At 63.5% G+C, this 25,952-nt stretch overlaps 1 protein-coding gene across 1 annotated transcript; it reads right to left on the reverse strand.

Moving 5' to 3' along the window:
• Positions 1 to 3,439: 3,439 nt before the first annotated feature.
• EPPK1 (epiplakin 1) lies at positions 3,440 to 17,323 on the reverse strand. The gene is made up of 5 exons (XM_055124496.1): positions 9,439 to 17,323; positions 7,786 to 9,405; positions 6,133 to 7,752; positions 4,480 to 6,099; positions 3,440 to 4,446 (listed from the first exon to the last, which is right to left on the reverse strand). The coding sequence occupies exons 1-5, from the start codon at positions 17,321 to 17,323 to the stop codon at positions 3,440 to 3,442; spliced, it is 13,752 nt and encodes a 4,583-aa protein (XP_054980471.1).
• Between the last annotated feature and the right edge of the window lie 8,629 nt (positions 17,324 to 25,952).

Consider the following 25,952-nt stretch of genomic DNA (forward strand, 5'->3'; position numbering starts at 1 on the left):
AAAGGACACTGGGAAGGTTGTGCTGTATTATTCATCAACAAACCCCAGGAAATAAAAGCCTTGCAGAGACACATGTAAGAGGGCGAGGGACCATTCTCAATGCAAATGGCTCCAAGTTATGTAATCTGGGCACTATACTGGTATAATTAAAACCTTCTGCAGTTTTGTGTCTTTCTCTTCACCCCAAGAAAAGTTAAAGAGACTCTGTGATAAAGAGGGCAAGACCAGACTGGGCTGTGCTGGAGACAGTACCAGGGTGAATGCTTTGCATTTGGTCAACCCTGGCCCCATCGGTTGGCAGGAAATGACCACCCTCAGTGATCCAAAGCAGCCTTGCAACCCCTAGCTTTGGAGTGACAGGAACCCCGAGCCCTGGCTGGTTGGCACAGGGCAGGGGACATGGTGCAGTGGCATCCCTCCTCACCACCATACTGGAAATTGCCTGCCATGACCTTTGTCTGACATTTTCCGCCCTGACGATGCATCCCTTGTATGTGCAGTGTTTGTTCCTCTGTAACATGTGCTCATCTTGCCCATCAGAAATGCACGGACATTGCCCTGAAATCACTGCCCATGCAGATTGTTAGGGCCTGTTCAAACTTGTTTGCTGGCCAGTGAAGCCTCTGAGGTTCTTCTGAGATCCAGTGAAGCCTCTGAGGTTCTTCTGAGATCCTTGGCTGACAGCATATATATCAAGTTGTCACTTGTTAGACATTCCATTTTATTTTATTGTTTTTTTGGGTCACAGCCTGCGAGGCACAGGGATTACTCCTGGCTCTGCACTCAGGAATAAGTCCTGTGGTGCTTGGGGAACCATATGGGATGCTGGGAATCCAACCCGGCTTGGCCATGTGCAAGGCAAATGCCCTACCCGCTGTAATTATCACTCCAGCCCCAGACATTCCATTTTATTCAGTTCAAAACATGTAAAGAGGTCAAATTGTAGTTTGTCAAGAGCAACAGAAATGTGGACCAGCAGAAGGCTGGCAGACACTGCACGTGGGGGAGAGGATAAGGCACTGGGGGCTGGGGAGGCCTGGTGCTCCATCATGGGGTCTATGGTCTCTCTGGCCAGCTAAGCCAGGCAAAGGAAGTACCCAGCTGTCAGGCTGCAGCAGCTGAAACCAGGAGAAAACATTTGTGGAGATGATTTACACTCATTACTATGGGAGCGATAGCACAGCGGGTAGGGCGTTTGCTTTGCACGCGGCCGACCCGGGTTCGATTCCTCCATCCCTCTCAGAGAGCCTGGCAAGCTACCAAGAATATCCTGCCCACACAGCAGAGCCTGGCAAGCTACCTGTGGTGTATTCAATATGCCAAAAAACAGAGACAAGTCTCACAATGGAGACGTTACTGGTGCCTAGTCGAGCAAATCGATAAACAACGGGACGACAGTACTACAGTGCTACTATGGGCGGCTGTTTGTTATTTTTATTTACTTTTTTTGGGGGGGGGTCACACTCAGCAGTGCTCAGGGGCTATTCATAGCTCTGTGCTCAAGAGTGACTTTCTGAGGTACTTGGGGACTCATGCTATGCGGTGCTGAAGATTTGAACGGGGCTTGAAGGAATGGGAAGCAAGCAAGCATTATAACCCCAGTAGTTATCTCTTTGGCCCTTGGAAGCTGTTTTTAATTTTGATTGGTTTTCCATTGCTTCTATGCAGTGTCTGTCAGTCCTCCAGGTGGCTAGAATCTATTTCTCATACACATTTGTTTCTAATCACAGTTCAGGGCTCTGAAAGCTTTGGAATCCCCTGAGAATACAGGGGATATAGGTGTCTATTGTGGGGTAGCTTGGAAGTACTGGAGACAGGTGGGTGCCAGGAAGGCTGGCACAGTGGCTGGAGGCATGGAACTCTCATCCCACAACCACATAACAGTGCCTGACTCTGCCACCCATGTGACCAGGATTGGGCAGTGCCAAGGCAAGACAGGTGCCCGGAAAGGGCATAGATGCTCCCTGCTACCTGTCTTTTGCTGCATATCTCCTCCACCAGCTGCCCCAGTTCTGCCTTCTGTATTTGGTGTTTTTTTCAGGGGGTGTCTCAGCATGAATGCCTGACCTTGGACACACCGTCCCGGCCAGTTCACCACAGCCCTGCACCAGCCTGGTCCTGGAAGCGCCCAGCAGGTGGGCCTTGAGAAACTGGGCAAGTTTCTCTGGCTCATGGTGTGGGTCCTGAGCCTCCAAAGGCACCTGTCTAGGTCTGTGACAGCAAGATTGACTCACAGAGCCCCCTGACAGCTCTCGGAGGCTTGGAAAGGTCTGAGCTTCCTCACCTCAAGAAGCTCCTGTCGGGACTGGAAGAGATAGCACAGCAGGCAGGGCATTTGCCTTGCACGCGCCCGACCCCCAACATCCCATATGGTGCCCCAACCACCATTGGGAGTAATTCCTAAGTGCATGAGCCAGGAGTAGCCCCTGTGCATTGCCGGTGTGACCCAAAAAGCGGAAAAAAAAAAAGAAGCTCCTGTCACCAGCCAGGGCACCGGAGTATATTCTGGGAGCAGAGCCTGGTCCTGGAAGCGCCCAGATGGTGGGCCTTGAGCATTTACATGAGTGTGACCTGAGGAACTGGGTGAGGTGCTCACTGGACAGGCAACGAGGATTCAAGGGACCCAGAATGAGACCCACACATTCTTCGTGGGAAGACCAGAGGCATAGGACAGGAATAGTGCTGGAAGAGGAAGGGGGGAGGAGGGCCCACAAGGGTGTCCAGACATGGCCCCAGGCCCTCGAACCTGGGTCAGCACTCCAGGGGGGGTCAGGCTCAGATGGATCTGGGGTGTGTCCCTGAGCTCAGATTATGTGACTATCCCTCACTTCCTGATTGCAACAAGCCAGTTGCCGTGGCCCTTTGGCATCTGTGTATCCTGCCTAGCACGTTCTAAGGGTGTCCATGTGATGACTCTGACCATCAGGGGAACCAGGATGAAGTGGATGGAGAGGCACATCCACTGTGACATAGAAAAAGAAAGAAAGGAGAACATGGAATCAACAAAGCAGCCTAAAACAAGGACAGAAATGTTCATGTGGTCTGGGTTGAAGCCAAGCCCTTAGTCTCAGAAAACAGCTCTATAAATCACGGTGACAACAGAAATAGAATTCGGAAACACCAATATATATGGAGGTTGGACAAGAATGAACTACTCAGGAATCACCACTCTAAATGAGGGGTGATCACAGAGGAAGGATTCAGGAATCAACACTAAAAATATAGGGTGACCAAGATGTAGGACTCAGGAATCACATTTTAAATTCAGGGTTACCATAGAAATACAACTAAGGAAACACTACTATAAATGCACGGTGGACCTAGAAGTATGACCAAGAGACCATGATGAGAAAACAGAGAGCTAGGATGGTAATACCAACGCTGAACAAAACAAAAAAAAACAAGATACAAAGAAATCAACTGGAGACTCAAAATGGATTTAAGTAAGTGAGGAGAGAGACAGAAAGAGGAGGCCAGTGTCGGGGTCGCGCACGCAGCGCCGCAGCAGCTGCAGGTACGTGAGGTTCTCGTGCGTGTTGGGGTCGAAGAAGCCCTTGGTGTCGTCGCCCGGGTCCGCCAGCACGCGGCTCATCTCCTCGTCGAAGTAGCCGCGCTGGTAGGCCACGTCCACGGGCACGCGGTGGCTGTGCACGGGGTCCACGATGCCGCCCGTGGCGATCTGGGCCTCCAGCAGGCGGATGCCGTGGTCGTGCACGATCAGCTCCTTCTTCATGGCCTGGAAGAGGGAGATCTGCTCGCCGGTGTAGGGGTCGGTGTAGCCGGTGACGGCGCGCTCGGCCGACAGCAGCTTGTCTCGGATCTCGCCGCCCACCACGCCCGCGGCCACGGCCTCCTCCACCGAGAGCCGGCGGTCGTGCACGGGGTCGATGATGAAGCCGGTGGCGGCCTGGGCCTCCAGCAGCACCAGGGCCGTGCCGGGCCGCAGGACGCCCTTCCACATGGCCTGGTAGATGCTCATCTTCTCCTGCTGCCCGGGCCGGTCCCTGGCGGGCACCAGCACGCCCGCGATGCAGCTCTCGCCCTCCAGGTAGCGCCGCACCGAGTCCATCTCGGTCACCTCCCGCAGGCTCTTGGTGCCCTGGGCCAGGCCGCGCAGGGTGTCCGCGTCCAGGATGCCCGACTTGCCCAGCTGGCTGGCGGACACCTGGCGCCGCAGGCCGCGGAAGCGCACCTGGCTCAGCCTCTCCTCCGCCTCCTCGATGAGCTGCGAGAGGACGGCCTCCAGGGCGGGCAGGGCCAGGGCTCCGGCCGCGTGCTGGGCCAGCAGGTCGTCGCGGCGCGCCGGGCTCACGTAGGAGGAGCACAGGACGTCCCACAGCGCCACCACCTGCCCCTGGAACTGCCCGACGTGCACGTGCATGGTGGCGGCACGCAGGGCCTGCTCCTGGCGGCGCCGGGCGGCGGCGGCGGCGGCTTCGTCATCGGCTGCGGCGGCTGCGGCGCTGGCATCGGCATCACCATCACCATCACCAGCGCCGTCGGCCCGGGAGGGCTCCGGGTCGCCGTTGGCGTGCGCCTCGGGACCGCGGGGGGCCTCGTCCGGCCGGAGCCGGTCCCCGCGGTGCCTGGCCGTCTCCTCCGAGGCCCGGGCCCGGGCCTGCTCCTCGGCCTCCTCGGCCTCCTCGATGATGGTGGTCAGCCGGCGTGTCAGCGCGGACAGGCCCAGGCTCCCCGCCCCGAACTGGGCCAGCAGCTGCTCTCGCGTGGGCCCGCTCAGGTAGCCGGACGCCAGCACGTCCCACACGGGCACCGCCGGCCCGCGCAGCCGGCCCACCCTCACCTCCATGGTGGCGGCGCGCAGCGACTCGCGGGGGTCTGCCGGTGCCGGGCGCGCGCCGCGCCCCTCCTCGGCCCGGGCCAGCTGCGAGGCCAGGGAGGCCCCCACGTCCTGCACGCTGAGGGTGCCCGCCCGGAAGCCCCGGAGCAGCTCCTGCCGCAGGTCCTCGGACACCTCTCGGTAGAAGAGGAGCTCCCAGACCGACAGGCTCTGGCCCCGCAGGGAGCCCGCGCCCACGGCCACACGCGCCTGGCGCAGGGCGGCGCGCAGCTCCTCGCTCAGCTGGTGCAGGGCCGAGCGCGGGCCGGCCAGCTGCAGCATGTACAGTCCCGTGTCGGGGTCGCGCACGCAGCGCCGCAGCAGCTGCAGGTACGTGAGGTTCTCGTGCGTGTTGGGGTCGAAGAAGCCCTTGGTGTCGTCGCCCGGGTCCGCCAGCACGCGGCTCATCTCCTCGTCGAAGTAGCCGCGCTGGTAGGCCACGTCCACGGGCACGCGGTGGCTGTGCACGGGGTCCACGATGCCGCCCGTGGCGATCTGGGCCTCCAGCAGGCGGATGCCGTGGTCGTGCACGATCAGCTCCTTCTTCATGGCCTGGAAGAGGGAGATCTGCTCGCCGGTGTAGGGGTCGGTGTAGCCGGTGACGGCGCGCTCGGCCGACAGCAGCTTGTCTCGGATCTCGCCGCCCACCACGCCCGCGGCCACGGCCTCCTCCACCGAGAGCCGGCGGTCGTGCACGGGGTCGATGATGAAGCCGGTGGCGGCCTGGGCCTCCAGCAGCACCAGGGCCGTGCCGGGCCGCAGGACGCCCTTCCACATGGCCTGGTAGATGCTCATCTTCTCCTGCTGCCCGGGCCGGTCCCTGGCGGGCACCAGCACGCCCGCGATGCAGCTCTCGCCCTCCAGGTAGCGCCGCACCGAGTCCATCTCGGTCACCTCCCGCAGGCTCTTGGTGCCCTGGGCCAGGCCGCGCAGGGTGTCCGCGTCCAGGATGCCCGACTTGCCCAGCTGGCTGGCGGACACCTGGCGCCGCAGGCCGCGGAAGCGCACCTGGCTCAGCCTCTCCTCCGCCTCCTCGATGAGCTGCGAGAGGACGGCCTCCAGGGCGGGCAGGGCCAGGGCTCCGGCCGCGTGCTGGGCCAGCAGGTCGTCGCGGCGCGCCGGGCTCACGTAGGAGGAGCACAGGACGTCCCACAGCGCCACCACCTGCCCCTGGAACTGCCCGACGTGCACGTGCATGGTGGCGGCACGCAGGGCCTGCTCCTGGCGGCGCCGGGCGGCGGCGGCGGCGGCTTCGTCATCGGCTGCGGCGGCTGCGGCGCTGGCATCGGCATCACCATCACCATCACCAGCGCCGTCGGCCCGGGAGGGCTCCGGGTCGCCGTTGGCGTGCGCCTCGGGACCGCGGGGGGCCTCGTCCGGCCGGAGCCGGTCCCCGCGGTGCCTGGCCGTCTCCTCCGAGGCCCGGGCCCGGGCCTGCTCCTCGGCCTCCTCGGCCTCCTCGATGATGGTGGTCAGCCGGCGTGTCAGCGCGGACAGGCCCAGGCTCCCCGCCCCGAACTGGGCCAGCAGCTGCTCTCGCGTGGGCCCGCTCAGGTAGCCGGACGCCAGCACGTCCCACACGGGCACCGCCGGCCCGCGCAGCCGGCCCACCCTCACCTCCATGGTGGCGGCGCGCAGCGACTCGCGGGGGTCTGCCGGTGCCGGGCGCGCGCCGCGCCCCTCCTCGGCCCGGGCCAGCTGCGAGGCCAGGGAGGCCCCCACGTCCTGCACGCTGAGGGTGCCCGCCCGGAAGCCCCGGAGCAGCTCCTGCCGCAGGTCCTCGGACACCTCTCGGTAGAAGAGGAGCTCCCAGACCGACAGGCTCTGGCCCCGCAGGGAGCCCGCGCCCACGGCCACACGCGCCTGGCGCAGGGCGGCGCGCAGCTCCTCGCTCAGCTGGTGCAGGGCCGAGCGCGGGCCGGCCAGCTGCAGCATGTACAGTCCCGTGTCGGGGTCGCGCACGCAGCGCCGCAGCAGCTGCAGGTACGTGAGGTTCTCGTGCGTGTTGGGGTCGAAGAAGCCCTTGGTGTCGTCGCCCGGGTCCGCCAGCACGCGGCTCATCTCCTCGTCGAAGTAGCCGCGCTGGTAGGCCACGTCCACGGGCACGCGGTGGCTGTGCACGGGGTCCACGATGCCGCCCGTGGCGATCTGGGCCTCCAGCAGGCGGATGCCGTGGTCGTGCACGATCAGCTCCTTCTTCATGGCCTGGAAGAGGGAGATCTGCTCGCCGGTGTAGGGGTCGGTGTAGCCGGTGACGGCGCGCTCGGCCGACAGCAGCTTGTCTCGGATCTCGCCGCCCACCACGCCCGCGGCCACGGCCTCCTCCACCGAGAGCCGGCGGTCGTGCACGGGGTCGATGATGAAGCCGGTGGCGGCCTGGGCCTCCAGCAGCACCAGGGCCGTGCCGGGCCGCAGGACGCCCTTCCACATGGCCTGGTAGATGCTCATCTTCTCCTGCTGCCCGGGCCGGTCCCTGGCGGGCACCAGCACGCCCGCGATGCAGCTCTCGCCCTCCAGGTAGCGCCGCACCGAGTCCATCTCGGTCACCTCCCGCAGGCTCTTGGTGCCCTGGGCCAGGCCGCGCAGGGTGTCCGCGTCCAGGATGCCCGACTTGCCCAGCTGGCTGGCGGACACCTGGCGCCGCAGGCCGCGGAAGCGCACCTGGCTCAGCCTCTCCTCCGCCTCCTCGATGAGCTGCGAGAGGACGGCCTCCAGGGCGGGCAGGGCCAGGGCTCCGGCCGCGTGCTGGGCCAGCAGGTCGTCGCGGCGCGCCGGGCTCACGTAGGAGGAGCACAGGACGTCCCACAGCGCCACCACCTGCCCCTGGAACTGCCCGACGTGCACGTGCATGGTGGCGGCACGCAGGGCCTGCTCCTGGCGGCGCCGGGCGGCGGCGGCGGCGGCTTCGTCATCGGCTGCGGCGGCTGCGGCGCTGGCATCGGCATCACCATCACCATCACCAGCGCCGTCGGCCCGGGAGGGCTCCGGGTCGCCGTTGGCGTGCGCCTCGGGACCGCGGGGGGCCTCGTCCGGCCGGAGCCGGTCCCCGCGGTGCCTGGCCGTCTCCTCCGAGGCCCGGGCCCGGGCCTGCTCCTCGGCCTCCTCGGCCTCCTCGATGATGGTGGTCAGCCGGCGTGTCAGCGCGGACAGGCCCAGGCTCCCCGCCCCGAACTGGGCCAGCAGCTGCTCTCGCGTGGGCCCGCTCAGGTAGCCGGACGCCAGCACGTCCCACACGGGCACCGCCGGCCCGCGCAGCCGGCCCACCCTCACCTCCATGGTGGCGGCGCGCAGCGACTCGCGGGGGTCTGCCGGTGCCGGGCGCGCGCCGCGCCCCTCCTCGGCCCGGGCCAGCTGCGAGGCCAGGGAGGCCCCCACGTCCTGCACGCTGAGGGTGCCCGCCCGGAAGCCCCGGAGCAGCTCCTGCCGCAGGTCCTCGGACACCTCTCGGTAGAAGAGGAGCTCCCAGACCGACAGGCTCTGGCCCCGCAGGGAGCCCGCGCCCACGGCCACACGCGCCTGGCGCAGGGCGGCGCGCAGCTCCTCGCTCAGCTGGTGCAGGGCCGAGCGCGGGCCGGCCAGCTGCAGCATGTACAGTCCCGTGTCGGGGTCGCGCACGCAGCGCCGCAGCAGCTGCAGGTACGTGAGGTTCTCGTGCGTGTTGGGGTCGAAGAAGCCCTTGGTGTCGTCGCCCGGGTCCGCCAGCACGCGGCTCATCTCCTCGTCGAAGTAGCCGCGCTGGTAGGCCACGTCCACGGGCACGCGGTGGCTGTGCACGGGGTCCACGATGCCGCCCGTGGCGATCTGGGCCTCCAGCAGGCGGATGCCGTGGTCGTGCACGATCAGCTCCTTCTTCATGGCCTGGAAGAGGGAGATCTGCTCGCCGGTGTAGGGGTCGGTGTAGCCGGTGACGGCGCGCTCGGCCGACAGCAGCTTGTCTCGGATCTCGCCGCCCACCACGCCCGCGGCCACGGCCTCCTCCACCGAGAGCCGGCGGTCGTGCACGGGGTCGATGATGAAGCCGGTGGCGGCCTGGGCCTCCAGCAGCACCAGGGCCGTGCCGGGCCGCAGGACGCCCTTCCACATGGCCTGGTAGATGCTCATCTTCTCCTGCTGCCCGGGCCGGTCCCTGGCGGGCACCAGCACGCCCGCGATGCAGCTCTCGCCCTCCAGGTAGCGCCGCACCGAGTCCATCTCGGTCACCTCCCGCAGGCTCTTGGTGCCCTGGGCCAGGCCGCGCAGGGTGTCCGCGTCCAGGATGCCCGACTTGCCCAGCTGGCTGGCGGACACCTGGCGCCGCAGGCCGCGGAAGCGCACCTGGCTCAGCCTCTCCTCCGCCTCCTCGATGAGCTGCGAGAGGACGGCCTCCAGGGCGGGCAGGGCCAGGGCTCCGGCCGCGTGCTGGGCCAGCAGGTCGTCGCGGCGCGCCGGGCTCACGTAGGAGGAGCACAGGACGTCCCACAGCGCCACCACCTGCCCCTGGAACTGCCCGACGTGCACGTGCATGGTGGCGGCACGCAGGGCCTGCTCCTGGCGGCGCCGGGCGGCGGCGGCGGCGGCTTCGTCATCGGCTGCGGCGGCTGCGGCGCTGGCATCGGCATCACCATCACCATCACCAGCGCCGTCGGCCCGGGAGGGCTCCGGGTCGCCGTTGGCGTGCGCCTCGGGACCGCGGGGGGCCTCGTCCGGCCGGAGCCGGTCCCCGCGGTGCCTGGCCGTCTCCTCCGAGGCCCGGGCCCGGGCCTGCTCCTCGGCCTCCTCGGCCTCCTCGATGATGGTGGTCAGCCGGCGTGTCAGCGCGGACAGGCCCAGGCTCCCCGCCCCGAACTGGGCCAGCAGCTGCTCTCGCGTGGGCCCGCTCAGGTAGCCGGACGCCAGCACGTCCCACACGGGCACCGCCGGCCCGCGCAGCCGGCCCACCCTCACCTCCATGGTGGCGGCGCGCAGCGACTCGCGGGGGTCTGCCGGTGCCGGGCGCGCGCCGCGCCCCTCCTCGGCCCGGGCCAGCTGCGAGGCCAGGGAGGCCCCCACGTCCTGCACGCTGAGGGTGCCCGCCCGGAAGCCCCGGAGCAGCTCCTGCCGCAGGTCCTCGGACACCTCTCGGTAGAAGAGGAGCTCCCAGACCGACAGGCTCTGGCCCCGCAGGGAGCCCGCGCCCACGGCCACACGCGCCTGGCGCAGGGCGGCGCGCAGCTCCTCGCTCAGCTGGTGCAGGGCCGAGCGCGGGCCGGCCAGCTGCAGCATGTACAGTCCCGTGTCGGGGTCGCGCACGCAGCGCCGCAGCAGCTGCAGGTACGTGAGGTTCTCGTGCGTGTTGGGGTCGAAGAAGCCCTTGGTGTCGTCGCCCGGGTCCGCCAGCACGCGGCTCATCTCCTCGTCGAAGTAGCCGCGCTGGTAGGCCACGTCCACGGGCACGCGGTGGCTGTGCACGGGGTCCACGATGCCGCCCGTGGCGATCTGGGCCTCCAGCAGGCGGATGCCGTGGTCGTGCACGATCAGCTCCTTCTTCATGGCCTGGAAGAGGGAGATCTGCTCGCCGGTGTAGGGGTCGGTGTAGCCGGTGACGGCGCGCTCGGCCGACAGCAGCTTGTCTCGGATCTCGCCGCCCACCACGCCCGCGGCCACGGCCTCCTCCACCGAGAGCCGGCGGTCGTGCACGGGGTCGATGATGAAGCCGGTGGCGGCCTGGGCCTCCAGCAGCACCAGGGCCGTGCCGGGCCGCAGGACGCCCTTCCACATGGCCTGGTAGATGCTCATCTTCTCCTGCTGCCCGGGCCGGTCCCTGGCGGGCACCAGCACGCCCGCGATGCAGCTCTCGCCCTCCAGGTAGCGTTGAACACACTTTTCTTTCTGGACATCCTGAACGGTACAACTACCTTCATCCAGTGCCTGGAGTATATCCTTTGAGATTATCCTGGACTGGCACAGCTCTGTGGCGCTGACCTGCTTACGGAGACCTCTGAACCACTGTGTCTTGTTCCTCTTCTCCCTGTCCTCAATCATCGTGTATATCACTTGCACCACCTTTCTTAGGGCGTTTTTTGTGTCCTCTTTGTACTGCTTCACCAGCTCAATCTTCTCTTTCTCTGTCACGTACTCTGAGTTCAGCAGCTCCCACACCGATGGCCTCTGGCCCCGGTACCTCCCCACCTGCACATCCACATGCTCAGCCTCCAGTGCCCTTCTGGTCGCCTCATCAATGTACTTGCTATCCCCTGCCCCTGGGTCAAGTGGCAGCAGTGTCCACCCTGTTTTCTCATCCCGGTGGCACCTCTCCTGAAGCTCCTGATAGGTCACCTTCTGCTGTGTGTTGGGGTCCAGAAAGCGTCTCTTCATGTGTCTTTTGTCAGCCACCAGTATGTATGTGTCCTGGCTCAGACAGCCATGTCTGTAGGCCATGTCCAGTGGTAGTCGGTGGTGGTGCCAAGGGTCTACTGCACCCCCTGTGGCCACCTGCACCTCCAGCAGCCTGAGTGCATCCTCCCTCTTGACCAGCTTCTTCTGCATGGCCTGCAACAGGGAGAGTCTGTCTCCCGTGGCCGGGTCCTCGAAGCCCTGGGCCGCTTTTCCTGCATTCAGGAGTCTCTCTCGTAGCTCCTCATCCACTAGGCCCTTAGCCACAGCCTCATCCACGGACAGCTTCTGGTGGCTGTGGGGGTCCAGCAGGAAACCTGTGGCTGCCTGAGCCTCCAGCATCTGGACTGCCAGCCCTGCAGGGATGAGTCCTTTCCTGCAAGCCTCACAGAAGCTCAACACCTCCTGGGTAGAGGGTGCAGTCACCCCAGCAATGCAGCCGCTGCCTTCCAGATAGGTCTTCACCTGGGCCTGCTGGCTGAGGTCCTGCTGCTCACTGGTCCCTGCATGCAGGGCGTCCAGGGCCTTCTTATCAATGATCCCTGAGTTGAAGAGCTGGGCAGCAGTCACCTCCCCACCTGTGCCTGCCACCTTGATGACACTGCTCTTCCTTTCTGTTTCCTCTATGGTTGCCACGATGGTCTTGAGCAGCTGCTCCAGGCTCAGTCTGTGGGCTTTGTAGTCCCAAGCGAGCCCTCGCTTCTGTTCCTCAGTGAAGTAGGGAGAGGACAGCAGTTCCCAGATGGACACTGTCTGCTGGGCAAACCTGCCCATGTGGACTGTTGTATGTGCAGCCTGCAGCGCCTGCCTGGTGGCGTCATCGATATATATGTACTCTTCTCCCTTCTTCACCACCTGCAGCAGGAACAGCCCCGTGTCGGGGTCTTGCACACAGCGCTCCAACAGCTGCAGGTACGTGAGGTTCTCGTGGGTGTTGGGGTCGAAGAAGCCCTTGGTATCGTCGCCCGGGTCTGCCAGCACGCGGCTCATCTCCTCGTCGAAGTAGCCGCGCTGGTAGGCCACGTCCACGGGCACGCGGTGGCTGTGAACAGGGTCGATGATGCCGCCTGTGGCGATCTGGGCCTCCAGCAGGCGGATGCCGTGGTCACGCACAATTAGCTCCTTCTTCATGGCCTGGAAGAGGGAGATCTGCTCGCCGGTGTAGGGGTCGGTGTAGCCGGTGACGGCACGCTCAGCAGACAGCAGCTTCTGGTAGGTCTCCTTCCCAAACAGCCCTTGGGCAAAGGCATCTTGCACGGTGAGCCTGCGGTTGTGCACAGGGTCGATGAGAAAACCAGTGGCAGCCTGGGCCTCCAGTAGCACCAGAGCTGTGCCCGGCCGCAGGAGGTGCCTCCGCAGGGCCTCTGAGATGCTCATCTTCTCCTGGGTGCTCTGCACAATGACCCCAGCGATGAAATTGCAGCCCTCCAGGAAGCGTTTCACACTGTCCATCTCTGTCACCTCCTGCACAGTTCTCATCCCCCGACTTAGCTCATCTAATGTCTTCTTGTCAATTAGCTGGGACTGAAAAAGGTCATGGGCTGACACTTGCTTCCGGAGGCCTTTGAAGGTGGTCTGCACCGGGTGGCTGTCAGCTGCCTCCACCAGAGCTATGAGGGCATTGCCGGCTTGACGCAGTGCCGTAGCCCTGCCTGACTGACAGAGTGCTGCCAGCTCCCGCCGCTTACTGGGCACCACATACTCCGAGTGCAGCAGGTCCCAGAGAGACACGCTGTGCCCCTGGAACCGGCCTGCGCTGACCGGCACCTTCATCGCCCTCAGTGCCACTGCTGTATGCTCGTCCACTTCCAGGGCTGTGTCCTCGGCTAGCGACAGCAGTCTCAGACCTGTGGCATTGTCCAGGATGCAACGCTCCCTGAGCTGCTGGTATGTCAGCATGTCCCGGGTGTTGGGGTCAAAGAAGAATTTGCTGTCTTTGTCCTCTGAGGTCAGCGTCTGGCTTGTGGGCCCATCCAGGAAGCCAAGTCTGCAGGCTGCCTCCTGAGGCAAGTGTACCCCGTGGATGGGGTCCATCACACCCCCGGTGGCCAGCTGCACCTGCAGGAGGGGGAGGCCCTCACTCCGGGGCACAAGCCCCTTCTCCACAGCCTGCCACAATGATAGGGGGGTCCCTGAGACAGGGTCCACGTACCCAGACACGGCTCTCTCAGTCTGCTGGAGCTGCTCGCCGAGCTGCCCGCTCACCAGGCCGGCCCTGACTGCACCTTCCACCGACAACCTCTGGCTGGTCAGAGGATTAATAAGGGCACCTGCTGCCACCTGGGCCTCCAGCAGTCTGCGGCCAAGGCCCTCAGGCAAGAGACCATTCCTCATGGCCTGGGCTATGGTCACTTTGGTCCCTGAGGGCTGTAGCAGCACCCCAGCCACACAGCCTGTGCCCCACAGACTCGCCTTCACCTCGGGCAGCTCAGCAACCTCCTCAGGGGACTGCCTGCCCTCAGCCAGCACTGCCAGAGTGTCCTGGGTGATGACGCCAGCATCCAGCAGCCAGACAGCAGGCACCGGGCCCCGTGGGCCAGGCACCGTGACACGGGCCCGTGCCAGGAGCTCTGCTGCCTGCACCCACTTGCGCACGGTGTCCAGTAGCTGCTCCATGCTGCTCTTGCCCACCCTAAACTCCTCCACAAATGCCCTGCGCTGCTCCTCAGTGAAGTGTCCAGAGCCCAGCAGCTCCCAGAGTGATACACCATCCTCAGAGGCTGGTGTGGCCTGCAGGGCAGCCTGCACCTGCTGGTCCGTGGGCAGTGCGGGGGTGGCCTCTGACAGGGGCAGGAGTTGCAGGCCTGAGGCCTCATCCCTCACGCACTGTTGCAAGAGGTGAGCATAGCTGGTATACCCCCGGCCATCCAGCGTGGGGAAGGTCTCAGCAGAGCTGCGCAGAGCTGCATCCATTTCTGGGTCAATGTAGCCCCTCTGGATAGCCAGGGATGTGGGGAGGTGGTGGTGGCCAGTAGGGTCAATGACCCCGCCTGTGGCCACTTGGGCCTCCAGGAGGCGGGTAGCCTGCTCCTTGGGGATAAGACCCTTCTTCATGGCCTGAAACAGGGACACCTGCTTCTCTGAGAAGGGGTCTCTGAGTCCTGTGACGGCATCTTCAGCACGCTGCAGCTGGCCATACAGTTCAGGCCCCACCAGCTTCCTGCGCACAGCTTCCTGCACAGACAGGCCACTGGGACTGTGGGGGTCCAACATGGCCCCGGTAGCTGCCTGGGCCTCCAAGAGTGCCAGGGCGACACCAGGTCCCAGAACCTTCTGCTTCATAGCCTGGTACAGGTTGAGCTGCCGGTTGGAGGGCTGCAGGAGTACCCCTGCTACGGCACCCAATCCCTGCAGGTATCTGCGGACAGTCTCCTTGTGCAACAGGGCCTCGGGGTTGACCTCCCCTGCTAGGACCTGCTCCAGGAGCTCCTGGTCGATGATGTGGGACTCCAGGAGCTGGTAGACAGTGATCTGGCCTCGCAGTGTAGGGAGCCTGATGTCTGCCCACCTGCCCATCTCTCTCTCCAGCTGCTGTGCCAGCTGCTGTAGTGAGACCTGGTGCCGCCGGAAACTCTGCAGCAGCTGCCGGCGTCGGCTCTCGCTAAAGTACTCTGAGTTGACCAGCTCCCACGCGGACACCTGCTGGTCCCGGAACCGCCCGTACTTCACCTGCACCAGCAGGTTCTGGAAGGCCTGACGGGTGGCACTGTCCACCAGCTGGGGCTGGGCAGTACCTAGCGGCAGCAGGAACAGCCCCGTGTCGGGGTCGCGCACGCAGCGCTCCAGCAGCTGCAGGTACGTGAGATTCTCATGCGTGTTGGGGTCGAAGAAGCCCTTGGTGTCGTCGCCCGGGTCTGCCAGCACGCGGCTCATCTCCTCGTCGAAGTAGCCGCGCTGGTAGGCCACGTCCACGGGCACGCGGTGGCTGTGCACGGGGTCCACGATGCCGCCCGTGGCGATCTGGGCCTCCAGCAGGCGGATGCCGTGGTCGTGCACGATCAGCTCCTTCTTCATGGCCTGGAAGAGGGAGATCTGCTCGCCGGTGTAGGGGTCGGTGTAGCCGGTGACGGCGCGCTCGGCCGACAGCAGCTTCGAGAACACATCAGGCCCGACCACACCTGCCCGTAGCGCCTCATGCACAGAGAAGCGCCTGTTTGCTTTGGGGTCGATGATGAAGCCGGTGGCGGCCTGGGCCTCCAGTAGGATAAGGGCAGTGCCTGGCCGCAGGATGCCCTTCTTGCGGGCCTCGTAGATGCTGAGACGCTCCTGGGAGCTCAGCAACAGCAGGCCAGCGATGCAGCCTGTGCCCTGCAGGTACCTGTGCACTGAGTCCAGGCTGCCCACGTCCTGTGCTGTGGCCTGGCCGCGTTCCAGCTGCTCGTACATGTCTTGGCCGATGATCTCCGCCTGCAGCAGTTCTTTGGGGGTCACTGCCACCCGCAGCCCAGGGAAGGTGACTCTTGTGGTGGCAGCAGCCTGCTCTATGGTGGTCCTGAGCGTGGTGGCTAGCACCTCCATGGACAGGACCCCTTCCTTGTATTGCTGGGCCAGTGCTGCCCTCTGTAGTGCTGGGATGGCCTCAGAGAAGAGTAGCTCCCAGAGAGACACACACTGACCCTGGAATTTGCCTGTGGGAACAGTGGCCTTGGCTGAAAGCAAGGCCTGTCGGGTGCTGTGCTCAATGAATGGGGGTCCCAGGGGCTCATTTCCCAGGGTACCCCCTGAGAGGGGCAGGAAGGCCAGGCCTGTCTCGGGGTCAGTGACACTGCGGGCCAGAAGCTGCCTGTAGCCCAGGCTCTCCTGGGTGCTGGGGTCCAGGAAGCCGGAGGCCTGTGAGAGAAGCTCACGTGTCTCCTCATCCAGGCAGCCAAAGCGCACAGCAACCTCCAGGGGAAGCCGGAGCCTGCGGGCAGGGCACACCAGACCACCCGTGGCCAGCTGCGCATCCAGGAGTCGCAGCGCCAGGGGCTTGGCCACTAGCTCCTTCTTCATGGCCTGAAAAAGCGGAATACGAGAGCCACTGAAGGGGTCGTGGTACCCAGTCACTGCCTCCTCTGCCACCAGGAGCTGCATGTGGAGCTCTGGGCCAACCAGGCCTGCTCGCACAGCCTCCGCCACACTCAGCCGCTGGCCGCTGGCCGGGTCCACCAGTGTACAGGTGGCCGCCTGGGCCTCCAGGAGCCAGAGAGCTGCACCTGCGGGGAGCAGGCGCTCGGCCACCGCCTGGGAGAAACTTTTCTTCTGGCCAGCGGGCAGCAGCACAACCCCTGCCAGGCCCCCGGAGCCCTGCAGGAAACACCGGACCTCGGCTCGGTTGCCCACCTCTATTGTGGACAGCCTGCCCTCCTGCAGGCCTCGGGCTATCTCCTCATCTACAACTTCAGCTTCCAGAAGCTCAGCCAGGCTCACTGACCCACTCAGGGTGCGGAAAGTGATCTTTAGGGGCAGCAAGGCCAGCCCTGAGCGGGAGTCCCGCACGCACCTGCCCAGGAGCTCTGGGTAAGGCAGCTGCTCCAGGCTGTTGGGGTCGAGGAAGCCTGGGGCCTCCTGGCCAGGCTTACCCGACAGCAGATTCTGCCACGTGCCCTGGTCCAGAAGGCCCTGTTGGCAGGCCAGCTCTGGGGCTACACGGATGCTCTGGACAGGGTCCACTAGGCCCCCAGTGGCCAGTTGGGCCTGCAGCCAACCTTTCCCCAGAGGAGGGTCCACCACCTCCTTCCCAATGGCCTGGAAGAGGGCCAGCTTTTCGCCTCCATAGGGGTCAGGATAGCCAGTGACGGCACGCTCAGCAACTAGCAGCTTCTCCTTCAGCTCCAGGCCCACTAGACCTTGCCTCAGAGCCTCAGCCACAGTGAGCAGCCGGCCTTGGGTGGGTTCCACCAGGCCCCCGGTAGCCGCCTGAGCCTCCAGCAGAGCCAGCCCCAGCCCAGCCGGCAGGAGGTTCTGTTTCATGGCGGCGTAGACACCCAGAACCTGGCCTGAAGCCTCCACATACACCCCTGCGATGCTCCTGGCCTGTGTAGTCACAGCCTGGGGCTCTGCTCCTGGCACAGTCTTCGTGGCTGGGGGGATGAGAGCTGGCTCCATGCCGCTGCGAACGGGTGAGTCCAGAGGAGAGGCTGTGTGGCCGTTCATGGTAGCAGACCCCTGAGGATCCTCGCTCTGCTCACTCCCTACAAAGCACAGGAGGGTACAATCAGGGACCCCCAATTCCAGACCCTGTCCTGTCTCTAGGTCACTGGCTCCTGAGGCCCTAGATGCCCAACAAGATGTAGGAGGGGCCCAGGGCAACAAGGCGCTTCTTGGGGAATGGGGGCAGCTCTTTCCTCCTGTACCCAACCCAGTCTGAAATCCTCAAACTGAACCACCAGCCTGGGCCCTGGAGCAGCCAACCTTGGCCCTCTCCTGCTCCTTAAAGCTTCCTGCATGCCGTCCCATCCACATGGCTGCATGGTCCCAGACCTCCCCACTGCTCCCCATACCCTAAGGTCCCTTACCCTGGGCCCTATGTCCAGCTCCTCTGGGTCAGGTGCTCTCTGTGCTCACACCCCTCAGCCCAGAGACCAAACTGGTACTGGGGGGGGGGTGGGTCCTAGGCAGGGCCAGCCTCTGTTCTACTGTCTTAGAGCCTCATAATGCCTCTACCCCCTGTCCACTGCACAAACCCACTGACCTCCCCTCACAACTGCTCAAACCAGGTCTCCCTTCCCACACCTTCCATATCTTCTCACAGCCAGTCTCCCTGCCCACCTGCTTACAGCTGCTCACAACTATACACACCTAGTCTTCCGCTCACACTTGCCCATATTGTGCCCACACCCAGTCTCCCTGCTCACACCTATTCACACCCAGTCTCCCTGTTCACCTGCTCACACCTGCTGTTCTCAGTCCATGCTCTGCTTTGCTGGTTCTGAAGTGTTCCCAGACACAAAGTCCCAGCCCCAGCACCCATGGACAAGGCTACACTGGGAGCTGAAGTTGGGGGCTGCGGGAGCTGGCAGTGGTGGGGTGGGCCCCAGGGCCGGGGCATTCTGGCCCCAAGGCAGGAATCTGTGTTTCCTCCTGCACCCTACTCTTGGCCAATACTGCACTGCATCCACATACACCCCAGCTCCCATGGCTCCTACAGTATCTCCCCATGCTCCACAACCTACCCAGTAAGTGTGGACTTAGGCTTGTGCCCCACTGCAAGCCCAGGCCCCCAGCAGTGACAGCCACGCCACTGGCCTGACTGACAGGCAGGCTCCTCAAGAATCATCTCAAGCAGGTCCCCTCTTCAGGGCTACGGGGCTCAGGCCCTGGGCTCCACTGAAGTCACTGTGAGCCCTCACCACTGACTGGTGCCTGCTAACACCCTCTGGAACAGATGTCGGACCTCCACCTATCCTGGTGCCCCCCCCCATGCGAGTGCCTGCTGAAAGCCCGGCCGGCACCCGGGTGGGCTGGAGGATAACGTACAGGGGAACAGAGCACCCCGGGGAGTCTGGGCCGCTGTGGCTGATCTCTCCGGAGGGCTATCAGGGGCCAGCTGAGCACCCCAGGCTGTAGAGGGCCCTGTGTGTGTGTGCCAGCCCTCTGGGGACAGTGCAGAGATGCCCCAGCCCCAGCCTTGGTGTCTGTGCTGCTCCCTATAGGAACACTGTGGCCTGGCACATGGCCCAGGAAACAGCCCGAGAGTAGGTGGGGCCTCACCTTCTCCAGGGCCTCCTGGGTCCTGCCCACAGCTCCAGGGTTTTCTCAGAGCAGGGCCCACACATGGGGCACAGTCTTGCCCACCCAGCGTCTGTGGCCTCATGGCAGGTGAGACCTCGTGATTCCCCCCACCACTACACCCGGCCACTTAGCTGCCCTCTGGGAGAGGGGCAGTCAATGAGGGCACTAGAATCACGCTGCACTGGAGGTGGGGGGGGTTCAGCATGCTCAGGGCAGGATCCCACACATCGGGACGCTGAAGTGCAGGCCTGCCCCACCTCTGCTAGGCACCAGCTCTCAGCCCTTCCTCATGTTAAGTGGCAGCAGCATGAGGACGGTGCAACTGGGCCACCTGGACCAGGGGCTATAGGTCCTTCCTGCCATGGCATGAGCCCCATCCTGAAACTCTGTGTGTGTGTGGGGGGGAGGGCTTATCAGAGCTGGGGCCCGGTGACTTGTGTCCAACAAGGACAATCGTGGGGGTCATGGGACCCCTCAGCCCTTGCCCTAGTGTGAGGGTGTTTGGGCCGGGGGCAGGTGGGCCAGCAGCGATGTGGAGCTTTGTAGGGGTAGGAGGCCTGCCCAGCTGCCAGTGACCTTGGATTGGGGTGAAGCTCTAGTCCTGCCCAGACAGAGTTGGGGTCCTGAAGTGGCACTGGAGGTGTGAGGGACCTAGCAGAGGCAGCTAGATACAGGGTATCTGTCGGGCTCCTGGGGGAGGAAGCGGGGTGCCCATGAGGACCAGGCAACTTCTATGCCCCCAGACCAGACCGACTCAAAGACCAGAGGCAGGCAGGGTGTGGCCAGAAACTTTGCGGGCTGCCTTCTGGCAGATGCCCCAAGGGGTCCCAACCATTCCTGAGGAGGGCAGGGCTGCCAGTTGTCACAGGACCAGGGGAGGGACAGGCAGGTGTGGGCCAGGGACCTTTGCCCTAGAGAAACAGTACTGGGAGCTGGAATGAGGGTGTGAGGCAGTGATGAGCCCCCACGCAGCCAGCCCAGTTCCTGGCCTGTCACTACCCCTCCCCCCGCCCCCGCTGCCACTCCGGCACCAGGCACATTCCTGCACCTAAAGGGAGAGAGAGGAGGGAGTCCTGGGGAGCCAGGGGACTGCCCTGCACTTCTTGGGGCCCTACAGGGATCAGCACTGCCCCTGTGCTGGGACTCCAGTATGAAGGTAACTGCCCAGCACAGCCCCCGTGTCTGCCCGGGCAGAGGAGAGCACCCCAGTGCCACCATGCCGCCAAGCCTGAGCAAGAGTTCCGGCTCCAACCTGTCCCCCACCCCCAGAACATACCTGCCGTCTGGGCGCGTCCTCTGGCCCCCTCACACCTGTTCGCCAGAGGTCCTGGCCCCCAGCGTCCCACCTTCCTCCTGTGGCCTGTGCTCCTTGTGGGGTGGGGTGGCGGGTAGGCGCACAGTGGCTGGTTGCTGGGCTCAGCGGGATTTATACCTGCCCCAGCCCCTCCCCTGCTGGGGCGGGGGCAGGTGGGGGTGCCTCAAGCGGGCGGGGCCACAGGTACCAGGTACCGGGAAGGCGCAAGGACCTGGCCCGCCCCTTTTGGCAGCCCCCTTCAAGAGGAGGGGCGGGAGGGGGCAGCAGCACCATCTGGGAAGGAGCCAGCTGGCCTCTGCGGCTTTGAATGGACTTTGCAAGGGAAATGCAGCCAGTTCACTTTCCAAAGGTGGCGCAATTACTCCTGAGCCCCGAGGGCGGGAAGGCTCCGCTCTTCCGCTCTTCCTGGAGCCCCTCTGCAGCCCCTGCTGCAACCCCAGGACCTTTCAGGGACTCTGCCTGTTCCCCCTCACTGTACCAGATGGGAAGGGGGGGCACCAAGCCATCCCCTGTCTACCTCACCTCTGCTTGACTCCTGTGGGTGCTGGGCAGCCAAGCTGGGCTGCACTCGGGCCCTGCTTGGTCCGTCTTGAGCAGATACTCATCAAGACCACCCTGGGAGATGTGTGCAGGTGTTGGGGGCCACAGCCCTGCCCTTTGCTCTGCTGTGAGCATGCTTTCATCATTCTTGCCCCACCCTATCCAATGGGCTTCGGGGAGGACCCGAACCTGTGGGTGTGCAGGGCTGGAGTAGGCCCCGGGCCCCTGGAGACACCAGCTCTGCTGCACCCGCCCTCAGGAACCACACTGGAGACCTGGAGCTGCAGAAGGGTGAAGGGCCACCCTTTGGCTTTCCAGCCTGCTCTGGTTGCCTCTACCACAGCAGAGTTCCGGAAGCTCTTGGCCCCTCCCACACTGGGAAATGAGGTTGCGGGGATGAGGGCAGGGCCCACTGAGCAGCTTTCTGAGGCTTGCTTAGCAGACCCTGACCTTGGCCTTCCAGCTCCAGCCCCTTCTGCACCTGACAACCAAGCCTGGGGGCCCTGAGAAGCAGGGCCGGAGCTTCACAGGCACCCTGGCTGCTCTGAGGGGAAAAGGAGAGGAAGGGGGAGAGGAAAGAGGGAAGAGAAGGAAATGCGGGATGGGAATGGGAGAGGAGGATGGAGAAGGGAGGGACAGGGATGGGGAGGGGAGAGGCTGAAATGGGGGAAGGGAGAGCCAGGAATGGGGAGGGGGGGCAGGAATGGGGAGGGGAGAGAGAGGAAAGGGGAGGAGAGAGACAGGAATGGGGGAGAGCCAGAACAGGGAGGAAAGGAACAGAAATGGGGGAGGAGAGGGACAGGAATGGGGAGGGGAGAGGCAGGAATGGGGAGGGGAGGGGCAGTAATAGGAGGGAGGGAAGGAGGGAGGAGGGGTGCAGGCTGGTTTCCAACTCTCCCACACCTCCACACTACCCAGCTTCCAAGGTTCCTGCCAGGTGGGGCCCAGTACCTCCATCCTCACTGGCCATCAGCTCCATGGCACCCTAGATCTGCTCAGTGCACCTGAGGCCCCGGAAGACACCCAGAAGCCACTTTGAGTGACCCTCTGAACCTTGTGTCCCTGCTTCTGTGGGGCCTCAGCTGGTCCCACTGGGGAGTGTGTGCGAGCCCTGTTCACAGTATTCAGCTGTGGGGGGAGCAGCGCTGCTGGCACCCCTGCTCCCAAGGCATGCGGATGAGGCCAAGTGGACACCCTGTGACTGCAGGACACAAGACGACAGCTTCCTGTCGTTCAAGGACACTGTGCTTGCTAGGAGCATGGGCTTCACGGCACCCTAGGCCATCCAGAGGCTTCCTGGTGGTCTTTGGGGTGACCACTCCCCCGCAGGCTAGCAACACTATTGGTCCCACCTGCCACCCCTGCCCAGATCCTTGCCTGTGAGCAGGGAGTGTCCAGGCTGGGGACTAGGGCTACTGCCCTCTCCAAGGCTAGGAGCCAGGAGGGGCTGTGCAGGCCACAGGGAGACACTGAGGGTCCCTATAGCCAGGAGGCTACAACCCAGCAGTGCCTGTGCATGCTGTAGAACCCCCTCTGGGGGGTCTGAAGGGGTCTGCCCACCCGGCAGGTCAGACCTACACATCCTTGCTGAGTCCACCTTTAGCCTGATCTGCGGGTGCAGCTGGACACTGCCCAAATAGTCCAGCTGTGGGCACAGTGCAGTGACCATCTCGGCCTTTGCTTCTGGAAGACGTCGGGAGTGGTAAGGCTGCAGAGCAGGATGACCTCCCCTCCCCTCAGCCCTTCACATCACTCTCCAGTCCACCTTCACTATTGTGAGTGGGGATGAGGCCACTGACCATGCCAGGTCTGCCCTGGAGTGACCTGGGGAGGGAGGCCATGGAGGTCAATGCTGCCCCTGCCCAGGTTGATGGAACAGGGGCAAAAGAACCATGTCTTTGCAACAGGAAGACCTTCCTCTTCCAGACCCACCCCTGCCCGCTCCCATTGGGCTGGCACTGGCCATCCTCCTTCAGTCACCCTTGCCTGTGTGCACCCTTCACCAGGCTTCCTGACACCCCTCAGGTCAGCTATGCTTCTAGAGTCCCACCACTTGGCCACTCCCTCCTCATGGCCTAGAATGAACCAGCCTGGAAGCCCCTTCTCTGAGGCTCGCCGATAAGGGAGGGGCAACTCCCTTAAGAGATGGCCCACAGGTTTCTAACGTGCATGAGAGTTCAGTGATATACACGCGGGGGCCACTTAACCATGCACCCACTGCCCACCTGCCCATTCTTCCACATGTCTATCCATTCACCCAGCTGACCACCTCATTCACTCATCCATCCACCTGTGCACCTACCCATCCACCCAGCCACTCATCCAGCCACCTAGCAACCACCCACTCATCCATCTATACATCTACCCATCGTCCTTCCCTCCCTGCACATCATATGCCATTTATTTATCCACTCATCTGTCTATCTACCCACCACGCATCATCTGTTCATCCAATTCATCTCTCCACCCCATGCGCTATCCACCCATCTATCCATCCATCCCTCCAGCTGTCCAGCCATCTAGCCATCTTCCCTCCCTCCACTCACCACCCACCCATCCATTCACCTCTTCAGCAACCCACCCATTCACCCAGGCAGCCAGCAAACCCCCATTTACTATTCGTCCACCCACCTATATCACCATCTTCTTAACCTTTCAGCCCTCCATCCACTGTGCACCCATTCTCCAAACACTGCTGGTATTTCATTTGACAATCTTCTATCAGGTAGTGGACATTGTGTCCAGCAGATGTACAAGGGACTTCCTGTACTTGCTGCCAAATTAGCCTTCAGACCTTTTCTGGAGCCAGTCCTTGCTGGAAGGGGGTCCCCAGAGGCCTGCCCTACGTGGGAGGAAAGGAGGGAGGGAGATGCCAGCATTCTGGGGATATGGACTACAAGCCCTGTGCCCAAGACCCAACCCACCCTTCCCTCTGACCCTGTGGCCACTCGGGCCCACCTGGCTGGGCTCCACACCTTGCCTGGACTTGCCTCTTTCACAGGGTTTGTGTCGCCGTTGCCCTGGGAACATTCCATGGAAAATATTGGGTGGGGTGGGCAGGCAGGCAGGCAAGGGCAGGCCAGAGACGCGCTGTAGGTGGAGGGGTGGCAGACGCCTGTCCCGGGAGGGGCTCACATGTCCCACACACCACACGGCCCACCCCGTCCTTCCCGTTCCCTTCTCAGTCCCCACCCTGGCCTGGGAAGCGCTCTTGTGTGGCCCTTTAGGGGCTGTGGGGCCCAGGAAGGAGTTCACTATATGGCACCTCTGTGTCCACCCAGGTCCTGCCCTTGTAGAGATGGGGGGAGGGGAGGGCGCTGGGGCCTGCCCGCCTCTGCACAGTCAGCCGGAGCTCCATCCTCCCCCTCATCCTCAGGCCCCTCGCCATGGAGTGGGAGGCGGCCTAGAGCCACCCGCCACTGTGTGATTGCACCTGGGCTGTGTCAGCCTCTGCTGGGACCCCTCCCTGCAGCAAGGCCACTGTGGCAGAGGGTGGGGAGGCTCTGGGCTTTGGCATCGAGCACTGGGTCAGGGGCCGGCTGAGTCATGGGGTGCAGAAACTCCACACGGGGCTCCCAGAACTGAGTGCTGCGAGCCATGAGAGGAGGGGGCCCAGCCAGGCCCGGACCCCACCGCACACTCCGCTGTCACTCCAGAGACCAGGGACACTTTGGGCTGGAGGTCTGCACGCAGGCCCAGGGACCCCCTAGGCCCCTACGCAGCGTCGAGCAATGCTCTGCGCTGACATCTTCCAGGGTCTGCCTGGCCCCAGCCTCCACACTGGTGCCAATCCTGCTCCTCCTGGTTGTAGTCTGGCCGGCCCTGCCACTCCAGTCTCACGGGGGGTGGCGGGGGGGGGGGTAAAGACCAGGCAAGGGCAGGGCTGTGCCCACACACACCCTGTACACACGCATGAGCACGAGCATACTCGCATACTGCTCACCGATGCACGCACACGCCTCAAATACTCCAGCTCACGCTCTCCCCTGTCAGCACTCACACCTGCTCACTTGCCCCTACCAGCACTCATCCCTGCTGACACTCACCCCTGCCAGCACTCACACCTGCTCACACTTGCCCCTGCCAGCACTCACAACTGCTCACACTTACTCCTGCCAGCACTCCCCCTGCTCACACTCACCCCTGCCAGAACTCACACCTGCTCACATTCACCCCTGCCAGCACTCACACCTGCTCACACTCGCCCCTGTCAGCACTCACCCCTGCCAGCACTTACCCCTGCAAGCACTCACCCCTGCCAGCATTCACAACTGCTCACACTCACTCCTATCAGCACTCCCCCTGCTCACACCCCTGCTCACACTCATTCTGCCAGCACTCACCCCTCACACTTAATCCTGCCAGCACTCATCCCTGACAGCATTTGCACCTACTCACACTCACCCCTGCCCATGGTCACCTCTATCCACACTCACCCCTGCCAGTATTTGCCTCTGCTCACACTTGCCTGTCCGTGCTGACCTCTGCCTGTACTCATCCCTGCCCATGCCTATGATTTCATTGTCTGTTTTCACCCCATCCATGGCTCACCCCTGCCCACACCTGTGTATGCCCACACACATGCCCACACATATGCTCACATATATGCCCACATTCACCCATCCCTGCAATAACTTCCACATGGCTCATGACCACAAATGCACACACAGCCTCTCCACTCCATGGTTTGGCCAGCCTGGTCAAGGTGTCTCTACCAGGAATACATGGTGGCATGACCCAGTGGGGCTGCAGTGGCTGGAGGTGAGCCTTGCTGTATCTGGGGTGAAAGGTGCCAAGTGGGGACAGGGGGCACATTTAGCTGACCCAGAGGGTAGGAGGGGGTTCCTGCTCACAGCAGACCTGCACTGAGGACTGGAACCAGGCTGGAGGGCATGAGCGCACTCCTGCCCTCTGTGGAGTGGGGGGCATTCAACACGTGTGCCAGGGGTTTCCCAGGGAGCTCTGGTCTGCTGGTGCTTGAAGCAGAGGAGCCTCAAGTTCAACCAACCCCAGCTGAAAAAGAGCAGCCGACGCCACGCCCCTGCACCCCAGGGAGGGGTGGGTGACCAAAGGCTTCTCAGTCACCAGAAACCCAGCCTAGAGAGGGAGTGAGACAGGGAGGAGGGCAGGGAGAGGATGTGGGAGGTGTCTGTGCTGGGCCCATGGGGACCCCGGGGCTCCCTCCTATTTGCCTAG

Source organism: Sorex araneus, chromosome 2, assembly GCF_027595985.1.
Source record: "Sorex araneus isolate mSorAra2 chromosome 2, mSorAra2.pri, whole genome shotgun sequence".
In the NCBI taxonomy this organism is placed as follows: Eukaryota; Metazoa; Chordata; class Mammalia; order Eulipotyphla; family Soricidae; genus Sorex; species Sorex araneus.

Coding starts and splice junctions, on each gene's coding strand:
- EPPK1 (XM_055124496.1), bottom strand. CDS start 17,323: ATGAACGGCCACACAGCCTCTCCTCTGGACTCACCCGTTCGCAGCGGC. Junction 9,406..9,438: donor CGGCGCTGGTGATGGTGATG/GTGATGCCGATG, acceptor CAGCCGCCGCAG/CCGATGACGAAGCCGCCGCC. Junction 7,753..7,785: donor CGGCGCTGGTGATGGTGATG/GTGATGCCGATG, acceptor CAGCCGCCGCAG/CCGATGACGAAGCCGCCGCC.